The following is a 22,471-nucleotide window of genomic DNA, read 5'->3' on the forward strand; positions in this document are numbered from 1 at the left end:
AAGAGGACAAGAAGTATGACCTTCAGAGGGGAGTTCTGCTCTGCTGGAGACATGGTGATGCCGTATTACATTAAGCCTGTCTTTGCAATCTCCCTGCTCTTAAAACATAATTTGAAGTTTATTCTAAATATCCAGTGCTGAAGCCTGTTATATACACTTCGTGTATAAATCCTTTTCAAAGCTATTTTTGCAGCCATTAACTAGCACACTTTTTGAATCCTATCACAATATATTTAAAACTCAATTTTTTTTTTTTAAAGGCAAATGTTAAAAGGAAGTGGTTTATGGGAAATCTCTACTACAGATATATACCTTTAAAATGGTATTTATAATCAAAGCTCCTACTATTTTAATAAAATCAGGATTTATTAATTAACATTAATCTGATTTTTCAGTTGCTATCTATGCCATTTCCTTCCCTGCAAAAACAAAACTTAGGGGCTATTTACAATTTTGTTTAACTACAGTACCTTCCTTTGCATGGAAATAAAGAATAAGAATGTGTGGGAAATTTCAGTTTGAAAGCAGTCTTGTCTTCAAAATGCTTTGTGAAGAAACATTATACAATTAGTAGAACAACCCAGTTAGTATCTGTCACGCTTTGTAATATGTATTCTCCACTCCATTTAAGTAAGCTTTAGAAGACTTTGTGCAATTTACTGTGGTGCCTCCGTGTGTCCTTCCTCCCGTAACAGAGTTCCTGTTGGTTTCCCTACTTCATCCCAAACCGTAAGTTCATCAGCACTGCAAAAATGTGTCATTGATTCGTAAGCTACTGATCAGTGCGCACTGCAATGTGGAGGATTGTGTTTGACTTGTTCTACGCAAGATCGTACGCTTAAATTTCTTTCTGTAACTATGTTGAGGCAAACGTGCTGGAATGGACCTCTCTGAGCCTCTAGTGCAGGCATTATAAGTAAATTGAGTAGAAATTCCTCCATCTAAGCTGCTTCCAGGGAGCCAAATTGCACTTGTTCTTCCTTCATACTCAGAGCGTAGCAGCTGTTGGTCACAAACTGGTGCACTTAAATTCATTTCTTCAAGTCTGTTCTGTTGCATCAATACTAATCGTATATCCTACACAAACACACGGTTACACCTGTGTGGTAAGGTATATTGTATGCTGTGCCCTTGAACTTTGCCTGTTATCCAAATATCACTTTCCCTTAACTGGTCAGTGTCCTAAAACTTTGTCTTGCCCTGCCTGCAGATATGGAATTTACCCATAAAATCGCTCCAGCTCAGCACCTAGGATGCACACTAATAAATCTCAAATTAGCAACAGCCTTAATGTCATTGCCTAGCCCAAGCTGAACCAGGAGAAACCATGAGAACATGGGATTTCCAAGATCCCAGTGGGTCACTTGTTTCACTTTGTAATACATTCAAAAAGAAAAAGATCTGACAATAATAGCGGTGCCCTTTTGTAGAGGAAAGGCCTGCCCTGAATTACTTTGGAAGATGTTTACGACTTGCTATCGTATGGGATTTTTTTCTCCTCTTCCAAGACTTTATACAAGTTGGACTCTAGCATCTGCCTTTCTCATTGACCGAATGGGGAACTTAGGCTTTTAAATGTAGGTGTGCTAAGCTAAGCTGTAGTTAAATGTCTAAAGCAGATGGCAGAAGTACCTCTCTGCAGGGCCAGATTCTTGCCTGAATGGGAGCATTTGGCAAATTAAATGAAGTATGTGGTCAGATGAAGAGGTCGAATATAGAAGACAAAGCGCTGGCTGCTGCAGCTGCCCAAACTAGATTACCAAGCAGAAGGGGAGTGTTTAAAACCTAAGTGGGTCCAAATTTGAGAAAGGGAAAAATAACTAAGCGTGACTGTCCTTCCCGGGTCGTCTTTGCTGTCTCCAGGGTAAATCTTGAGCAGTTAAGGATTCGGCCCCACTTGATTAGGGCGTTTGGTTTCCTGGGTGGAAAAAAACGCAATCCTATTAGACAACACGCAAAAATCCCTCTGAAATGTTTCTAAAGGAGTCAGTCTGCTAAACGTCTGCTAAATGTGCAGTGTACACAGAATCCCTTCTGGCACCGTCTTGACTGATGCATTTACCAATATTAATGGAGATACCAAACGGTTCCCCCTGCACACATTATGCTCCTAACGCACATATGTGTATGTGAAATGCCAATTGCGGGTTTTGCGTTCCATGGTTTAAGCACCAGTGTACTTCCAAAATGCTGACTGGCCATTACCACAGCCAGACCGTCCTGTGGTCTCTCCACTCAGAAATGTTTCTCCAACCAAAAAAACAAAAATGTTGTTTCTTTGGTCTGTTGCACTGTAATCTCCGTTCTTCTGGGGATTATATAGCTCTGCGGGTGATTTCTGTAATTCATTCGAGTCTTTCATTAGAAGTAATAGACGGTCTTAATTACAGCATGCCACATGACAAACTGGTAAAGGTGCTAGAAATGTTGCCAACAGGAAAAGAATTGGATGGTGTGAATTTTTATTAATTAAGAGCTGGCAGTACTGCCGGGAAATAAGATTGGACTTGTGTCCACTGGAAACTATGTAATTTTGGTGTAGACATTTTTCTAAATGTCATGAATTGTATGCTGTTTGTGGGTTTAAAAACTTGGAAAATTATCTTCAGCTTAAACAAAATAAAACCCATCTTTGACGTTGAATATATATCAAATAGGGAAAGAAACAGGGCAACTTTTGATTTTTCTCTTAACATTGCTTTATGAACTATAGTCTTCCTCAACGTACCTTAATTTGTGACGAGCATTTACTTTATACCATTAAGTAAGTATTCTTAGAGCATATTAAGTTATTGCAATAAATATTATTGCAAATGTGAGTAGAGATGTAAACAAATGCATCATCTCTGCTACTTGCTGTCGGGCTCTCCAGAGCATCTGAGGGGCTGGGGCTCTACTCCTGGACTGCTGTGTTTTCCAGGAAGGTGCAGAGTGGAGCTGTGTGGCCGGCAGCGCTGCTCAGGCTTCCCGGGTTGGGCAGTTCCCTGCTACTTCTGCAAAGCCTTAAGTAATTTCTTAGAGTTGAGAGTGTGGTGTATTCATGACACTAAACTCTTCCGAGGACAGGGGAGTTCTCAAAGTGAAGGGAGAGACGGAAAGCCCTTTCTAGATTAGAGCGGGAGCCTAACAGTAGGTGCCCTTAGGCTCTGGGGGAGCGTGTTCCTCTCCATCGACTACAGGGAGCCCAGGCGTTAGGCGTTTTGGGGAAGAGCAGACACCCAACTAGAGTAGTCTTGCAACTACCCAGAGATTATCCAACTTAATTTGAGGTAGAGAGGAGGATTCTTTTGTTTGTAGAGAATCAAAAGTGGTGCCACTATAGAGAGAAATACTACATAAGTGAGAGCCAGAGCCATATCCATATGTAATTTTTGTCTCTTGCTCTGAGAAAGGCAGACTCCTAGATGAAAGACTGTCACCGTTCAAATGCCAAAATCTGTCTGTGGTATCTGTATCTAAAATTAGGAAAAAAATCCCAAACCTTTTGCGCACAATAAATACCTGATACACCAAGTTTTCTACCACTAGCAAAGGGTTGCTGGGGTTACTACATGGGTCCTGACTGAGGCGGAGATTAGCAGTTAAGTCGGTGGGTTTTTACCATGAGAGAATATCTGCCAGTCATTATCAAAAGAGAAGGAATGGGCAATAGTAGTACTCCAAAAGAGAGGAAAATAGTCATTTCTAATTATTATTCAACTCATTGACTGCTTACTCCAAAGCACGTTTTGTTCAAAAGATAAATCTAGTTACGCCGTCAGGTTACGGGAGAGAGGCTGATCCCTGAGGATTTCCTGCTGGCGCCCGCTGCGGTGCTGGAGGAAGAGTAGCCGTCGTCCTCCCCCTCTGCATCGAGTGCACTCACGGACTGGGGAAGGGGCAGAGATAGCTGGGAACATTACAGGGCGTTATGCATGCATGTGTGTAAAGTGCTTCTAAATCCCCACAGCAATAATGTTCGAATTCTTTCTTACTCTGATGTGGGTATTAATTTGCTTCCTGTGATGATTTAGTGTGTATACGCAGCCTATGGGGTTTTTTTTTCCTTCCCCTTTGCATGTGATGTGCTCGCAAAGGAAGACAGTAATAGTCTCCCGGGATATGTACAGCTCTGTTCATATCTGAGGTATGAAGTCAACTCAAGACCATTTTGTTCTCATAAAATATACAGCACTACAGTTTAATGGATAATGGCATAGATGCCAAGATTTGATGGGCAGAACCATTTTCACTGGGAGACGGAGAAGGCTACGAGGACTCAGCGTTGGATGGGAGATATGTAAAACCGTATAGAAGCAGGATCTTGTGTGCTGTGGGGGTAGCGATTTTGCCTTATCTGAGTGTGCTAACACCTGGCACACTTTGCTATTATAAAGTAATAATACATATGAGGGGTTTTTTTTAAGTACTAATGAAGAAGCTGGCAGGTTTTACAAAAAGTAATTCCACTCCTTTAGATGTGTGGGGTTTTTTCTACTTTTTTTGTACTGCTTTGGGGAGTAAAGAGAAAGATGTTTCCCCTCAGGTGAACAGGAGCTGGCTACGTGTGTGCTCTGTTTGAGGGCATCGGTCTGGAGGGCTGCTGAGCGGCTCCCGCGCCCACTGCACCTGGGGAAAATGACAGAGGAACGTTGCGGCTTCAGATCCTGTTCTGGGTATGCTCTGCTCTGAACTTGGGCAGAAAACTTTGCGGGAGGGGGAAAAAAAAAACTAGGAAAAATTGCAGAAGCTGGAGTCTCTTATTTGAGTTGTCTGCATAGAAATTTTAAAAAAAAAAAAAAAAAAAAGGCTGCCTAGCTGCTGTGCTGGTTGCAGGTACCTGTCTGAGAGCGCAACCATATGTCAGGAACTTCAGTGCCCTTGAGTCGAACCGTGAGGGTGAACTGAACAGATTGGTTGATGTGCACAGAGTAGGAAACGACCAAAAAATGAGCACTCTTTAGCAAGTAATTACCTAGGGCTTCCCTTACGCTTCCACTGAAACATAGGTGAGAATCCTTCGTAGGCTCTGTAGTTGAAGACCAAGCTAAGATGGCTTGGCGTCGCCGGAGGCCGTCTCCTCCCGGCGAGGGGAGCGTGTGCTCCAGGTGCGCGGGGAAGGCTGCCTGCCTTCCGGGGAAACCCTGGACCTGCTCCCGCGTCTCACAGCCTCGCCGCTGCTGTGCTGTGAATTCGTATTTTAATGTGTCTTACGTAATTGTTGGGTTCGGGTCTTCCAGCTCCTAAATCCTCAAACCCCGTTTATTCTATTGTTTAGCCAATAGAGGGTATTTCAGCATCTTTTTTCCCTGGCAAAACTGTAGTGTATTTCAAATGATTCTAAAATTAACCGCACTTTTGAAGGACTAATTTGCGTCCGTCCACGGAATGCAATCACGTACGAGTCCAGCCAGGCTCGCCGAGGGCGACGGTATAATTATAATTAGTGGAAATGAGCTTGTTTTGCTCCCGCTTGGGAAACCGTGAAGCCTGTGGCAGCGGGGGGAACAGAGCGAGGGCTGGGGGGCAGGCCCCCGGCCTCCGAGGCGGTTTGGGGGACGAGGGGAAAAAAAAAAAAAAGGGGGCGGGGGGGGGAATAACCCCAACCCACGCAGCGCAATCCCCCCGCCCCCCCCCCAGGTTTTCCCGGGGTGGGGGCGGTTTCCCGCCGCCGGAGCCCGCGGGCTCCCTCCCGGCCGCGCAGCCCGCAGTGCCGCGCCGCCGCTGCGGAGGCGGGCGGGGAGGGAGGGACGGGGCGGGCGCGGGGGGCGGAGGGAGGCGGGGGGCGGGCGGAGGCAGGCGGCAGGCAGCGGGCAGGCAGCGAGCAGGCAGGCCGGCCGGCGGGCAGCGGCAGCCGGGCTCCGCGCGGCGCAGGCGGGCAGGGCAGGGCCGAGGCGAGCCGGGCCGAGCCGAGCCGCGCCGCCGCCGCCCGCCGTGCCCGAGCATGTCGGCGCGGGAGGCGGTGACCTACCTGCCGGAGAAGGGGCTGTACTGCCAGCGCCTGCCCGGCCGCCGGGCCCGCGGGGCGCCGCAGCCGCGCAAGGGGAAGCGCGCCGACACCATGGGCTTCTACGGCACCCTCAAGATGATCTTCTACAAAGTGAGTGGCCGCCGGCCCGGCTGCGCGCCCGCGGAGGGAGGGAGGGAGGGGAGGGGCGGGGGCCGGGGGGGCCGCGGCTCTTCCGCGCTGCCGCTCCGCGCCGCCGCTCCGCGGGCGGGACCGTGCCGGCGGCCGGGGCTGCAGCCGCCTGCTGCCGGGAGACCTGCCGCGCTCGGTGCGGCGGGCGATGCGGAATACAGCCCGCTGCCCCCCCCCCCCGCCCCCCCTTTTTTATTTTAAATACACTGTAATCTCAACAATTTCGATAAATAAACGTTGTCTACAGGGGTTGTGCTTTCCTAGCGACAGATTAAATATTTACGGGGGTGTTTGCTCGGCGGTGTCTGTTTTTCGGTTACACGGATACCGTACTGATGTCTAAATCTTGTCACTAGATCTCCCTGCTGTAGAGAAAGTTTCGTCTTCTTCGTATAGTAAACGGCATTTTCGACCGTGTATTTACTTAGCATCTTCTGAGATGCTGGAAGGCTGGCTGCGTGGTGGACCCTATGAGAAAGTTCCCTAAAACATCTGAAAAAAACCCCCACCAAAAGAAATGGGTGAAATCGTTATTAGGCAACGGAATAGAGAGCTGCATGTTGTTTTCTTTGCTAACGCAAAAGAGTAAATCACTGTAGCTGCTTTTTCTACTGCAGGCTTCGTACTTGTTATTTTTAAGGTGTGCTTTTGGAAAACTGCATCTCGCTCTTACGAGAAGCAGAAGAGGAATATGGTGGTGATAACCTCTCAGAAAGGCAAGCTGGCAATAAAAATCTTCCTTGAACAGAAAAAATCCTTTCTGAAAAGTCTATCATCAAATACTGAAATTCATACTAGAACATCTTATTTGTACTTCCTGTAATTTTGATGGCTCGCTCGTCTGGCACAGCAGTAAAAGACGGTGTCTGGTATTTGTCAGTGATGCTTACAACTGGTTTTCTTGGGGGAAGCGCGGGGGGCTGCCCTTCCTGGGGCGCGGGGAAGCGGCGAGGGTGAGGCAGGTGGTTGGGCAGCGCTCGGGGCGGTTCTGGCGGAAGGCTTGTCTGGGGAGATGCTGTGTGGGGCGGTTCTGGCGGAAGGCTTGTCTGGGGAGATGCTGTGGAGTGTCCCATGTCAGGCATGGGCAAGAAGACGCGGCTGCAAGGCAAGCTCTTCTGGTTGCGTTGGAGCTGTTACTGTAAAAACGAGAATAGTAAATCTTGGTTATCTTTCCTTTGTAGTCGCTAATGAAGCAAAACACAAGGTCTTCAATGACTTTTTAGGGAAAGCCATAAAGGTATTTTTAAAATAAAAAAAAAAAAACAAACCCAACAAAAGTATACGGACTGTAAGCTTTAGAGAATCCTGTTGGTTTTTTGGTTTTTGTTTTTAGGCAGGTAGGCTGATACAATAAGTGGTTAAACAACTATGTTATAATGCGATGTTAAAAAAGATCAAATCAGTGGTGTGAGAGAGATGCCAGCTTTGAATCTGTATCTTAAATATGAATTTTTGGAAAGAAGGGATCAAATGGTCAAACTAAAGTCTGAATTGTTACACCGGGAGTTTATGCGTTTTGCAGCTCACAGTTGTAAACAGCAGTGAGCATCCTTCTGCTGGCTGAAGTGTTTTGGTGTGTCACGTCTTAAAAAAAGAAAACCAACAAAAAACTCAGGAATTGTATTTGGCATACATATGTCTTGTTGAGTCCAAAAGCCTGTGGTTGAAGATTACCCGAATATGTAGAAAGTAATTTTTATTTGTCTGCCTGGATAAATATGGCTTTCACTGGTTTCCATCTCTTTGGTAATTTTTGCAGACTGGCTTCCCCTTTTAGCAGCTGCCCTGCTCATTATTTGGTTTTGATCATATCTAATTGCGGGTGACATTCAAGACCGAGGTTTAGTGTTTTTCATCCTTACCCTTCTTGTAAAAATGTTGGTTAATCTGTCAGTTTTACTGCAGTTTTGTAAATGTTTTCAATGTAGAACTTTAAAATAAAAGGGTAGACAGAAGAAAAAATAGATTTGAATGAATAAATGAATATTTGGTTCATAATGCAGACAGGCTACCTAAAATTTAACCATTTCCATGAGAGCCTTAGCAATGAACCTGAACACAAAGAATAAAGGGATTTGGTTTAGTTCCTTCCCTCCCACTCCCAGGAGAATAGAGAGGGAGCAGCTTAGTAAATAAAGCAACACAGAGTTCTGCACGCTTTTTCATATTTGAAATTTGGAAGTTGAAAGAATGTAATTCCAATAGATTTTGGACCCTAAACCAGCAATAATATACACATGTGCTGTATAAAACACGTATCGAATATTGTTGAAGATAGAAACTAAAATGTTGCTTTAAGTCATGTTGTCAGTGTCAGCTTTGTTGAAATTTGATATTAAAGTAAAAGGTAAAAATGGATTAATTTTACAGAAGTACGCGTAAGGAAGGCTGGTCATGTAACTAAATCCGTGTTGTTACTCTTTTCCCTCACCTTGCAGATGAAGAGAAAGTTGGACCATGGCTCCGAGGTCCGTTCTTTCTCTCTGGGAAAGAAACCCTGCAAAGTCTCAGAATACACAAGGTAATTAAATGCAATAACGCATCACTGGATCCCAAGTCTTGCGTATATCCCGTCTTCCCAAGTGCTAAGCCTGATTCATGGCTCCTCTTAATGTTGAAGCACTGTAAAGTAAAGAAGGGGTGGTATCAGCATTCGTATATTGCTTAGCTAATTTAAATTACGTGAACTGAAGATGAGTTTTAATGAAGTAGCCAGGCTTGCATTTCTTCGGTTGAGGTTTGTGTTTCATTCTAAATATAGCATGCCCATTTACTTAGAGACTTTTTGAGGGCTGAAGTATTCCTGGGAATAAAATTCCTGGGAAAAAAAAAAAAATAAAATTTAAAAATCAGATTTTTAAAAAGGGACATAATGATAAACCCTAAGACTATTACAAACTGCGATCAAATGTATCACTTTGCTATGGTAACAGGAATGAGAGAGTGGAAATTTATGGAGGCAGAGCAGACCATCTGATCTTAACAGGAACACACACATACTTGTTATCCACAATAAGAAATTATTACGCGTTCTAGACTGCTTCCTTACTTCTCCGAAATGGTACCAGATCGCACAAATACCTGCTGCTGTTCCGCTCAGATGCTTTGGGGGGTAAAGCGCTCCTAAAGGTGAAAAGCCGTGGTAAAGTAGGGCCCTGGATGCACGCCTTGCAACTGCAGTTCTTACTGCATAGTTGCCATAACAATTGTGCTCGGATGTCACGCTGCTTCCCATCCTGTTTGGTTTTACACCATTTTACCTTTTTTTCCCTGTAATAAGCATCAGCCCTCCCACAAGCATTGCGCTTGCCTCCCAAAACTGTCCAGGGACGTTATTTCTTCTGCATACGCTATAGCAGTGTTCAGTCACTGATGGATCTTTCACAAGTAACGTAAATTTTATTATTCTTCCTTTAAGAGGTTTATCAGGTGATGAGTGGAAAGTTAGGACAGTGTGGGGAAACAGGTTCCAGGGCTGCTTTTCCGATGTGTAAACGCTGCAGTAGAGAAAAAGAGGCGATGTCTTGCTGCCGAGAAGCACGTGTTGCACCTTCCGCATCCCCCCCAAGTCTCAAGCTGGTAGCTTCTCTGGCTTTCTAAATCAGTCTAATGGAAGAACCCTCTTGTTGGCCAGCAGTTCTTCAGGTGACACGCTGTTCTCTGCACTCCCGTAAGAGTAAACAGTTCGGCAACAAAGAAAGTACGCTTTTTGTCAAGTGCATCTGTCGGATTCAGAGGAACGGCTGGACTTGTCCAGCTTCCACAGAAGCCTGCCTGGCTGTTTCAGGGGAATGAAAACATAGAGGAAAAAATAAAAGCACAAACAAAAATGTCGAGGTTTCATCTCAGGTCAAAGCAAAGAGACTTTTAGATCCTGTTTTGAATAACTGGTTTTGACTGAGAACCAGTTTACAGCAGAAGAAATTAAAGTGTAACTGTCCTGCTGGGGCAAGCTCAAGGCTACATACTGCTCAGATCCAGCATAAGCCCATTTTAAGAGCCTTATTTTGGACCTTAAATGCTAGGCCTTCTGCTGGGTCTCTGTACAGGTGATCAGAATGAGTAAGCTGTAAACCAGGTTTTATTTTAAAAATACTTTCAATTGACATTGCTTGGGTTTTGAGTCATTATTGGCATCAAAGAATCCTTAAAGAACATCTGATCCTCTCTCTTTTAAACTGTTGGATTATATTTTATTTAATAATATTTAGGCAAATTATGCAGTTCTTGTGCCTGCTTGTTTCTAGTTTCCCTAGGATCAGACACTCTTTAAAATTGACAGGCCTGATGAACTTTCTTTGCATATAACAGGTAAAGCCAGTAAACAAATGTCATTAAGAGGATCTTTCATCTGTGAAACAGTATTTTTATATCAGCTTCTGTTTCTGTTATTACTCAGTAAAATTAGCAGTTGAAAATAAGCCTGTTCGAGCCAATCTTTACTTTTCTTTACCAGTTTGGGTAAATGTTAGGACATGCTATGATTGTCCTTCAGAGCAAGGAAGAGTAGAGTGAAATATTTGTAGATTATGATGAGATAAATACTGAAAGGAACTTGCCTTGCATCATTTGAAGCTATACCTGTAGCCATTGAAAAGTCAGTAAAACCCTGAAGCTCATACCTACTAAAAAGCTTCATTTATCATACACAAAAGCAAAGGGTGTTTTGGAGTCCCACGCTGTATTTAAAATTTTCATGCTTGTGCAAACACTACTGGAGTTCCAAACTTCCTGCTAGGGAATACAACTTTGGTAGTCTGTGACCGAAGTAGTTCACATTATGTAAAAAAAAAAAAAAGAAAACCCAGTCAGCTGTATTTCTTTAGACTCCTACAGTAGCAGCTTAATCCCAGCTCTTTTAAAAGCTCCATGCCATATGAATGAGCTGGTTTTTAACATGTCAGAGTGGAAAAATCAAACTGTAATTGAGGGAGCACCTTTGGCTCCTTTTCCCTCTTCACCTCACCCCCCTTTTAATTCCCGTGTCACTCCATCAACACGCAAACTTCAGAATACTGTATAGAGTATTTCAAAGCTAATTCCAAACCACTAAGCCACTAGAACTGCTTGATATTACCAGCTCTTTGTCAGCAAAATATATTAAGAGCTAAAAATAGGTGTATTTTTTCTTCTGTTTGGCGATGAAGCAGCACTAGCACATTTCACATACAGGTGAGACTCGGAGCTCTGGCTTCCCACATCACCAGTCAGAAGGCACAAATGCAGCCCAGAAGGAAAGGAAATACTCTGGCAAGGAAAGGAACAGATAAACCTGCATCTTTGTAGGCAGCCTGCTGGCCAGTTAACGGAGTGGGAATTTTTCAGCCTTGAAAGGTGATCCCCATTTTCCCCCTAGCTGGAGGATGAGTACTGCAGTGGTAGAAACAGGTGGATTTATGAAAGTGAGGGAAATGACCTCCTGAGTGACCAGCAGAACAATTTTTCATGTTCCTGCTTTTGCATGAAGTTAAAGAGTTTAAGTAATAGTTTCAAATCCTGTACTAGATTTTTTGTTCTGCAATAGACTTCTGAATTTTCCTTAACGTTTTACGTGTGACTTATCACTTTTTATTTGTATCGTAGTACTACGGGGCTGGTGCCATGCTCTGCCACACCTACTACTTTTGGGGACCTGAGGGCAGCCAATGGCCAGGGGCAGCAACGTCGCCGCATTACATCTGTGCAGCCACCGACGGGCCTTCAGGAATGGCTGAAAATGTTTCAGGTAACCAGTGCTTAGAGAAATAAACATCCGAAGCTGCTTACCTCCATGATTTAAGTAAAAGGTTGCTTCAGTAGAAGCAGTCCTCCTTATACATCCCAGAGTGTGTCTGTCGTTGATTTTGTGTACTGTTGCAAAAACAAATGGGCATCAACTTTAAGGAATTGTTGTTCCCTGTTTCAGCTAGTCACTGTAGAGACTCACAAAAAATAACTGCTTTCTCTGGTTTCTTCATAAAATAACCCTTCCTGTTTGATGCTTTCGTATTTTCTGCAAAGTCTGTCCAACATGAAACGGCTGCCTCCATGGCCTCAAGCTAACTTGAGAAGCGTTAGTGCGCAGTTTGCTTCGGTGCAGGCATAGCGCTCAATTTGTCGTAAGTCTGGTGTCTTCTAAGAACAGAAAGAAAAGTTTAGGAAAAATAAATTAAAAGGAAACTCAATGTGTATTTTTACTTATCTTTGTATACTGAACACAGTGTCAGACAGCACACGCGTACACAGTTGAACGGAGGGGAGAAAGAGGTTTTCTGTATCTTTCCAACAGTCTTCAGCAATGCCTAAAACTTAATCTGGCAAAAGAAAAGGTGTGAAGGACAGCGCTGTGCACCACTGGCACAGGTCAAAACTGAAATCCACATGGACGCTGGCCTGGTAGCGCCTAAGCCAATTTTGTGTGCGTTAATACAAACACAGTGTGGGGCAGGCCTCTGCTCCTCTTCCATAACCTGTACCGTGGAGATCTCTTTACTGTACAGTTTCGCTCTGTATTTTCAAGAAGCAGGGATGAGTCCTAGTCATAGATTTGAAAAATGGAAATATTATGTCTTCCTATCTTGATTAATAAACTGTTACTTCTAAAAACATTTTCAAAAGGAGTAAGTAACTAATACAGGCATTGTTTCAATTACTATAACAGGCAAAGATAGAAGAGCAATATTGTAGATACAGTAGCGAGCATACAATTTTGCAGGCAGAAGTGTGCTTTTGGCTTGATTCATGCTGCCACATAATACCATTGATCTCAATCACTGTCAGTTCTGAACATTAAAATAATAATGTAGAACTCCTTCCCTCTTTATTTTTACACATTTATAATCTGCTTAAAACAGTGGAAGTTTGGAGTTAAGACATTCTTGTACACATCATTCGGTTTCTTAAAAATGACATTTAATTATTAGGCTGTATCTTCTTTGAGACTGTTCGTAGAAATATGTCTTTTTAACCCCTAAGAATGATATTTGAATGGTACTTTGTATATATGATAATGTAATACTACATTGTATTTTAACATTTTGTAATGGTAAAGCCTTTGTACTAACAAAAGCTATTTTGTTATCTACAATGTACAATGTGTATTTTTCTCACATGAGATTGCTAGTTATCAATAGTTACATATTTAAAAAAAAGATTATGAAAGGCTGAAATGTTTGAGGGAGTGGTGCGAACGTGCTTGACAGTAAAAGCAATGCTATCGGCTGTTTGGTCAGGATAAGGAAAAGAAGTCTATAAGCCCATGGAAATTTTGCCTATAGTTTAGTTGTTATTATTTTAGGGTTCCAGATTTGGGGTTACTAGTGTAGCAACCATGCTTTAATAAATACATATTTAGATACTTCCAAAATACAAAAATACTTAGTTGCAGTACTAAATTCCTAAATGCTGATCTATACTCTTGAGAGAGAGAGAGAGAGAGGCCTCTCTCTCTCGTAACTGGAGATCATCGAGTAGCACTTATTGATCACTTCTGTCACTGGTAGTTTTTATTGTATTCACAAAAGGGAGTTCCTTATTTCAGAACCAAAAGCTTTCAAAGTCACGTAGCTGCATCTCAGTGTTACACCTCCTTGGCTAATGCCAAGCCACCTCATTTTCTGTGTGCTTGTTTTATGAAAGGGGCAAGTCTTAAACAGTCAGAGGGTAAAAGCACTAAGGGAGCTGGCTCTGCCCAGAGGGCAGAATTAAATGGCACATGTAGCATCAGTCATGCGATGCAAAGTTTTTTCCTGTACAGAAACAGAAATGGGAGAGCTTTCCTCTTCATGTGCTCTATGCCTGCTAAGCCTGCATTTAGTAGCACTACCTTATTTTATATGAAAATATATTTCCATTTAATTTTAAATTTCCAGGGGCATGTTAGCTGGATGTAGGTACTGTTGCAAGGTAGAACTGTCCTTGGGCATGGAAGCTAGCACTAACAAGTGATACTCGGTTATTTTGAGGTCTCTCACCTGTACGTTGGCCTTCAGTCATTCTCCTATGTTATCTTTTCAAATTAAAAAGCAAGACCACTCTTCAAATATTAAGAAAACTTTTAAGATGGCCTTGAAGGGCTTTTTAAATTTATTTTTTATATGTGTTTGCTGCTGTTATGTTCTATAGTTGATCTAAGCCTTTTATTTTGAAAGTGACAAAAAACTAATGCAGAAAGGAGAAACATTTGGAAGTGCAGTTGCACTTTCCCTTCAAAAATGAAGATGTATATTGATTTCAATGAAATGGTAGTCTGGAAAGAAAAATAGAAAAACATTTTAATAGGTTCAAACCATTTAATTTCTTAAAGGCCTATTTATTTTTTCTGTTTTGCAGTGGCTCTTGGCTTCAGGTCTTTTTAATATCCACTATAAGATTTTTAAAACTCAGTGCCCAAGTGTATCTTTACAAGATTTTTTTCTTTTACAAGAAATTTTATTTTATTGAAGCAGGATATATTTTTTAAGTCACCACATTGCTTGCCATAAGGGAAAAAAAAAAATCAGCTGCATGCTAAGTTCAGTCAGAGATGGTACTGCTTTAAAAATTATTAAGTTCCCTCTTTCTCTCTTCATTCTTCCTACTTCACATACTTACAGTGTTGGGTTTTATTTAAGTAATGTGATAAAAAATTTGCATTTTCTTGGAATATTGATGTTGAAAAGTTGTTCCATACGCAGTAAGTATAGGCAGCCACTTTGGGTAACTAGTGAATGCTATTATTTTACCTAAAATTGGAAGCATTTTTTTTCTCAGCAGTTTAGATAGTGTGCAAAATGCTTTTGCCATTTCTGGCTGGCAAGAGCACTGTTCCTTGCTTTTACATAAATAGTTGGCTAAGCCACCTAAATTCAAATTACTTACCATTCTTCATTTCTTATTCTTCCAAAGACGCTCATGAATGCATAAATGTGCGACTGAGTAGTCCACCTCTTCCATGGAGCAGGCGGTAGAGATTGTATCATAACCAGCATTGCAGCATTTTCTGCTCTCTGTCTTGTGGGGGGCCTAGGTCAAGGGTTTGGGGTTTCGGTACAACCCCTGTGCGCAGAATGGGAGAGAGCTGTACTACGGCGCCATACCCCTTTTGGCTATGTCACCGTTATCAGTTTGTTTCAGAGGAATAGTGCAGACTTAAAGCAGATCTCCTGATCGTCCCTGCCTGTCTCCCTTTGGTCTGGGTCTCAGGGCAGTTTTGATACATACAAACCAGACTCCTTGCAGAAGAAAGTCTACATTGTCCGACCCATAGCGGGGAGGTAAGGGTCTGGACCAGTCGCTGCTCCTCTAGACAGGTTCCCGCCACGTGTGGGGCAGATGTTCAGCCCAAGGGACCAGACGAGGTCTTTGAGATGGGTTAATGTGGGGCCTTCAGCACCAGCTGCTCCCGAACCCCTCCTGTTGTGACAAACTGCTTGCTGATGTAGACGGTGTTTCTTTCAGTGGATGGTACTTACGTGCTATTTTTATCCAGACTGAGATACCTTTGAGGTGGAGGATGGCAGGGTTCTTGGTTACCAATCCAAGAGTCAGACAAAAGCAGGCTCCAGAAGAGCCCTTCCTGCAGGTCTCTGGGATGACAGACCGCCATTAACACAACTCAGTAACGGGGAACAGCACCCTGAAATTACACCCTTTAAAATAAGTGTCCTAAATATACCTGTAATAGAAAAAGGATGTAATTGCTACAAACGCAATTGTACAAATCGGAGCTAGCAGATGAGAGCTGCGTGATAGAAAAGCGTAGATCGTGGAAGAGCAGAGGTGCAGAAACAGAAGGTGACCAAAGGCTGGGGGGCAGGGCAGACAGGAGGGGGGAGGGGGAAGTTGTAGAAGTTGTAGAAGCAGCAAAGATGTCGTTTATACTGATTACAAAGCTGTTTTGCATGCATGCAAAAGAAAGGAAAGACTTCTAAACGGAATAGCAAAGCGGAAAAAGAAGGGATGGATTTTGGGGAGGTAGTGCCGTGGTTGCAGCAGCTGCGTTACTGGATGAGGAGGTGGTATGAACCCGCCCGAAGGCCTGGGCTGACAAATCGGCACCTCCCTGAGGAAACGGGGGGGGGGGGGGGGAAGAGGGGGGCTGTTCCTTCAGGAATCTCAGGTCATTCCAGGAGCGGTATCGGCAGTCCCTGCTGGCTTTCCAAGGGGTATGCGAATGAATCCTGGAGTTACCTTTTCTAGGGGAATCCCTGCCCGTAATAAAAGCTTCATTTTAATTTTACATTAAAATTGAACTTATGTTTTGAAGACGAGGAAAACCAATCAAACAAATGCATTTTAAGGTAAAGTATGTTCTTTACAAGGATCTTCAATTTGAAAGGGAATCACCTGGTAGAAATCCAAGGTATCTGGTCACTACACCACGTGTCTCAGAAGTCTCTGGTCATCTAGAGTGTTTGAAACTTTGCAGACTCTTTGGCACACATTTACTTCGTTTTTTTCTCTTTTTGCGACATTTGTTTACTCTTGTTTCTCATCAAAGCCACAAACTTATTTCTTACCCTTCCCGCTCAATGTGCTACGTGCCGTTTTTTTGCAAACGGATCAAGCTGTGGGGCCCAGAAACAGTAATTTACTAGTCTTGCCTTCGTTAGCGCAAACAGTTGTGTTCATCTGGCAAGGCTTCATCCCAGTTCTCCATGCCAGGCGTTTCCCTCAGAGACCCCTTACTGACTGTAGCTGGGGGTTTGTTTGCTTAAGTGAAAGACTAAGGGGACAGCGTCCTAGAGAAAGCATTTTGTAGCAGCTGATTGCTTGAAGAGAGCCTTAGGAAGGTGCCCGTAGCCATCCCCCAATGATGAATGGGCAGATGAAAGAGGGTGCTGCTTTTATTCATTAGCATCTCTCGCCCATTCTTGACTCTTTTCCCTTTTCTGTTCAGATCTGTATTGTACTTTAAAACCAGAAATGGAGTGTCTACGCGGAAGAGAGTTACAGATGAAGATAGCGTACAGTGAAATCACTAATCAGTAGCACGTTCATAACTGCTAGCAGTGTTTGCCACAGCAAAAAGCAATGCTCTTCAGGTTGAGTTGTTCTAATGTAATAAATGTAGCTGCTTATAAATTAAGGGTAGACTGACCTTGGAAATTTATATTATAAGGAAGTAGTACAGGTATTACTTTCCCTTTTTTTAATTCTCCTAAATTCAAACACAGCTGACAGATGAGATTAAAGATTGCAAACGTTTGTACCTAACACCGGCTAAGCTCTGGGTTAATGAAACAAACAGCAGTTGGAAAGTTGGTGAGATAAACAGTTCTTCAGTGCGTGATTTATGGGGAACCGCTCTGTGATGCAAATGTTTCTGTTGAAAGAAATTTATAATAAAAGCTCTTTATAACAACACTGCTGCAATTGATGCTGAGACATTCTTGTTTCTTCTTAATATTCTGAGGCATGGGATCAGAGACATGGAAACCCTCATCTCATATGGTGGCAAACTGCGTACATACACAGATGGAGAATATTTTCTTGCCACCTTAGACCATCGTACCAGTTGCCAGCAGTGTGTGGGAGGGCTCAGGTGACAGGAACGTCCTTCCCCTCCTCTGTTAGGGTAGGCTGTCCCGTATCTGCCCCGCGTTTGCTGTAGGGCAGGAGCGTGTCACCGGGGTGAACCAGCTGCTGCGCACCGCCTGCGTTCTCACAACCGTCCCGGCAGGCGCTCGCTCCGTAACGAAGGCAGCGCGAAGCTGCTTGCGCTGCCCTGATGGCACGGGGCCACCTGAAAGTCAGGGGGGTCATCGTGTGGGTAAATGACACTTTTCTTGACATTCTAGGTATTTTGATGTTTTAATGGGGGAGAAATGATGCAACATGATGATCTTTCTATGTCAAGTAAAGCTGGGTATTCATCTGCTTTGTGTTCGCTTTCAAAAATTCCACCTTCTCCTTCACTTGCCTCATTGTTCCGCAGAAACTTCACACTATACAAACACTGTTGTGTTGCGGAGACAGGAGTTAATTGTCAGAATCAAATCCAGGGAACAGAAATCTGGAGCATGAGTAATAAAGGTCCTGAGATACATGGCAGATTAATACAGAAATCTTAATTGTAAGGTGTCTTGCCTTTTTTTTTTTTATTTCAGTTAGCCTCTTACCATAACTGTAATATCATTTGTATGTGCTAATTGACTTGTAAATGTCACTCTAGAAGACATTCAAGAATATGAATGTGAAACTACTCAAAAACTGTGATGTCTCATTTTCTCTCCTCTCGAAGGCTTTATTCATGCTCTTTTTCTGTTGCTAAATCAGCTAGCAGTGGCTGTTGTTTTTTCCTGTAGAAATTATTTTTTTCTTTGAATTGTTTTCACATAACGAATCAAAACTCTTTGATGAGCACAGATGAGTTTAAGACATGCTTTTCAGATGTGCAGTATATTCAGTTATTTTTTTCTACAAACGATGCTGCTAATCTGCTGTGCTCTCAGATGAGTGCCTTATTAAAATCTTCAAATTTTATGGTGCCCATTAGTAAAAATGTGAAGTAAGAAAATTACCAATGAAAATTCCCTGTTTATTCAAGTGTAAATTGATACTTACAAAGTATACGTTGGTTTATAGCCAGGATTCTGAAATTACAGCCTTGTCACTTAGGGACATGCCGTAGTAATAAGCAGGCAGTAAGCTGATGTACTTCTAGGAAAAGTTTTTCTTTCCTTGCTTCTCGTTTCACGCAAAGTTTTTGGTCTACCAGATGAAACATAAAGGTTAAAAGTCATCATTTCACTTGAAGCACAACAGAGAAAGATGGAGAGGGAGCGCCTTGTGTTGCAACCCCTTCACTGTCAGTAACGTGTGTGTAGATTTCATGAACTTCTAAAGAAGCTTAATGCATTTAATTATTATTATTAAATATTATTATCTATTTAATTGCTAATCTGTATGTGTGTGCATAACAAATCCTTTCTTAGCTTATGAATCAATGTAGTAATTTTCAATATTTTGTGTTGATTAACTTCTCATTTTTGTGTAATTAACATGAGCATTTCTCTTGCTGGCTTCTTATATGCTCTTTGTATGCCTTTGTATATAGCTCGACAAGGAAACGTAACTTGCCTTATTGGCAAAGCAATGGCACTTAACTAATATAAACCAAACCAGTGTATTAAACTAAGCTTCTGTTTCTCTTTTTTTTCTTGCAGAGCTGGAGTGGACCAGAGAAATTGCTTGCTTTAGATGAACTGATTGATAGTTGTGAACCAACACAAGTAAAACACATGATGCAAGTGATAGAGCCCCAGTTTCAAAGAGACTTCATTTCCTTGCTCCCCAAAGAGGTGAGACGTACAGGTCGCTACCGGGCTGTGCAGCGCAGCGGCTGCCACCTTTTACAAACTTGCCTGCGAATTACGGCATTCCGTTTTGCCAGCGTAGTGATGTAAGCTGATCTTCGAGGTCCGCGGTTTGGTACGCTGCCATAACATGGTGACTGCAATTTCAGATTAACGTACATTTATCTCTTGATAGGCATGTAGATACCTGGAAATACGGATAACTCCTTTAAACAAAATCCCAGTAGCTTTAACAATATCTCTGTATCTTAATTGGGCTGATTGTGCTTTTTTATTGAGAGCTAATTCTGTGAGGGCACGCACACACAAACATTTCCTCTGGATGCAAGACCTTTCTGCACATTATTCTGTAAGTATAAGCATTATTTTTTAATGCTTAAGTGGTGGGGTTTTGGTACATATTGTCTTTGAATTTATTTTAAACAAACTGAGCCCTAAAATCTCTACCAAAAAACCCAAAAGTAAACCCAGAAGAGCCCTTCTCACTAAGGCTAAAGCCAAACCCTGATTAAGCAGATCTCTTACAGTAAACCCTTTACTGCGAATCAGATCATGTTGAGTCAGGTTAAAGAGAAACTAAGATTTAGATTTCAGCCTGTGTAACTAAATGCTGTCCACAGAAGAGTAATCCTTGATGTCCTCACAACTAGAACATGAGGGTGGATACAAAAGATTAGAAACCCAGTTTGCTGCAATTATTCAATGGACTATTGTAGTTCATTTAGAAATGGTACTTCTGACCTTGATTGATTTTAGGGACTTGAAAACTGTTTTGTTACTTGGAGTGGGGAGGAAGTCTCTTTTCTTTTGCCAGATCTACGGCATGTTGGGTTTTCCACGTGAAAATTTTCAGGAGGGCCGAAGTCTTCCTAAGCCTTCAGTTACTAATACATTACAAAGCAAGTTCTTAAAACATATTCTGGTGCTAGTATTTGGTTGCTGTGTTTAGCATGGTCTTATTACCTGAAGACTGTTCTGTATCTCTGTTTCTTGATGTTTTTTCTGGTGTCTGTCCTGTTTCTGAAGACTTAGATGTGCAAGACCCTTCTTTCCTCTTACATATTGTCATAGCTTCATGAGTCGGGAAGTGTCGCAGCCTTCCCTTGCTGGTTAGCATTGGTAAGGGTTGGAAGCAGTTTATGGACCAAGTATTAACTTAGCACGCGTGACACGAGCGGACTATTTACAGCAGCATTCCTGTGGCAGCCTTCCTCCTGACTGGGAAGGACGCTGCGGGAGGAGAAGAGTTTCGTAAGGCCTCTGTGTGGTTGCTGTGTTTCTAGAGAAGCTGCCCGAAGCAGCCTTAGTTCGGAGGCGGGGGAAGGCAGCAAGACTTTATCTTTTAAGAAGACAGAAAATACTTTGCCACTTCTGCATCCATTAAATCTGGAAATTTAATACAGAACTGATAACAGTAACTCAAAAGTCAGTTGTCTTTGTATGATTTAGTGGCAAAACTAATTCAAGTACAACCAGGGATCTAGTTACGCTGTAACTAATGATTGTGTTGTTATTTCTGTTTTAGCAGTGTCTTCACAGAAAAGATACGCTATTTAGCTGTAAAACTTCCTTTGTCATTTATATTTCTTGACTCCATTGTAAGCTACTTGTGTTTAATTTGTTTAATTTATTTTTAGTGTTTGTTCTTGCCTCTTGAAACCAGAATGTTGTCGAGCACTTAGCTTCATGAAAGGCTGACTTCACCAGTGAAGCTGGCTTTGAATAATTTTAGCTTCCTAACCCCCAGTCACTGTCACCAAAAGTAACCGAGTTAAACGAAAAAACCCACGGAGCTAACTCCACCACCTCCTTTCCTTTTTGAAGCTCCTTCTTCACCCAGCTCTCCGACGTGATGCTGTCCCCAGCTGCTTGCGCTGGCTGCAGTGGGGGGTGACGAACTGAGCTGTGGGGGCACGAGTGAGTTGTTAGGGTCAGCAGCTCTGTGAGCAGGCTTCCCTGTCAAAGCCAGCGTCCCGTGAAAACACGCTCTCCTGAGTTGTCGCTCCCCATTAACATCTGTAGTTATCTCCAGTGCTGTGGGATGTAATGCCGTGATTTTATTACCTGACCAGAACAAGAAGATGACTGGGACAGGAGGGCTTTTCTTCAAAAACGTTTTCAGCAATTGCAAAAACAGTAACTTAATAGCTGAATAACCAAGAAAATGTTTGCTTTCCTCCTGAGGAAACATGCAGTCAAACAATTAATCTGAAACGAATACTCCTGTTTTCTTGCTGAGACTTGAGAAATAATTATTGAAATTACTTGTTTGTGAAAACCAGGTCTAGAAAACAACTGATTAGGAGTTTTGCTGAAATCAGCCAAAGAAGTTTTGTTGGTGCCGTGTGTGTGAGTGAAGAAGAAGGCAAGAGACTGCTTATTATCGGGTATTATTAACACTGCAGCGGAGCGTAGTCACAGTTGAGTCAAAGGTCAGATCTTTGCTACCTGAAGTCTCCTTATAACTAGATCCATGAGCCGAGACAAAGGGACGTCATCTTTTATGCACTGCTAATCTTAAAGTCAACTGTGGGCTGTGTTGACCCTTGATGACTATTTAGATAAATATAGTCTAAAATAAATGTCACCCATATGTAACCTGTTTTAGAATCAGTTGGCTCGCAGGTTTTAATTAACACCATCTTAGCAAGCGTCCTATCTGTATAGCTAGGACAAGTCATATTTAAACAAACTCTGCTGTCAGTTAAGGAACATCCAGCAGAAATGGAAAGGATCTCTTTCATGTTTCAGTCTTGCTGCATGCGGGACTACTTGACGTGTGTTAGGAAACAGCACTTCTTAAATAATTTTACATACCAGGAATTAGGACAGAAAGTCTAAAAAGACGGGTACAGTAGTCGCTCGTGTAATATATGATACCAGATCCTAAATGCTGACTCCCCGAGTAGGGCCAGATGGAAGATTCCTCAGCCTTATGGCCCGGGGCGCAGACGGGATCTAATGCATAACTTAAGACGCAGGTCCCTCAAACGCGGAGTCCTACGTGCTCAACGTGAGCAGCAGGTGATGACTTGCAAACAAGGTGTGTGTGCAGCCAAAATGCAAACAGCTCTGG

At 42.7% G+C, this 22,471-nt stretch overlaps 1 protein-coding gene across 2 annotated transcripts in view; it reads left to right on the forward strand.

Annotated features, from left to right (window-relative positions):
- The window catches only part of FBXW7 (F-box and WD repeat domain containing 7), a 189,661-nt gene that overhangs the window by 149,845 nt on the left and 17,345 nt on the right, over nt 1-22,471 (forward strand). The window contains exons 1-4 of one of the 2 annotated variants that reach the window (XM_087737228.1): nt 5,849-6,079; nt 8,557-8,639; nt 11,702-11,843; nt 19,246-19,380. In XM_087737228.1, the coding sequence (XP_087593354.1) occupies nt 5,924-6,079; nt 8,557-8,639; nt 11,702-11,843; nt 19,246-19,380 (516 nt within the window). In that variant the 5' untranslated portion in view covers nt 5,849-5,923. Of the gene's footprint in view, nt 1-5,848; nt 6,080-8,556; nt 8,640-11,701; nt 11,844-19,245; nt 19,381-22,471 lie in introns of those variants that run through there. The other variant, XM_087737227.1, reaches the window with a different exon arrangement.

Source organism: Nipponia nippon, unplaced genomic scaffold (assembly GCF_047370975.1).
Source record: "Nipponia nippon isolate SJK-2023a ecotype South Korea unplaced genomic scaffold, ASM4737097v1 scaffold_6, whole genome shotgun sequence".
Classification (NCBI taxonomy): domain Eukaryota; kingdom Metazoa; phylum Chordata; class Aves; order Pelecaniformes; family Threskiornithidae; genus Nipponia; species Nipponia nippon.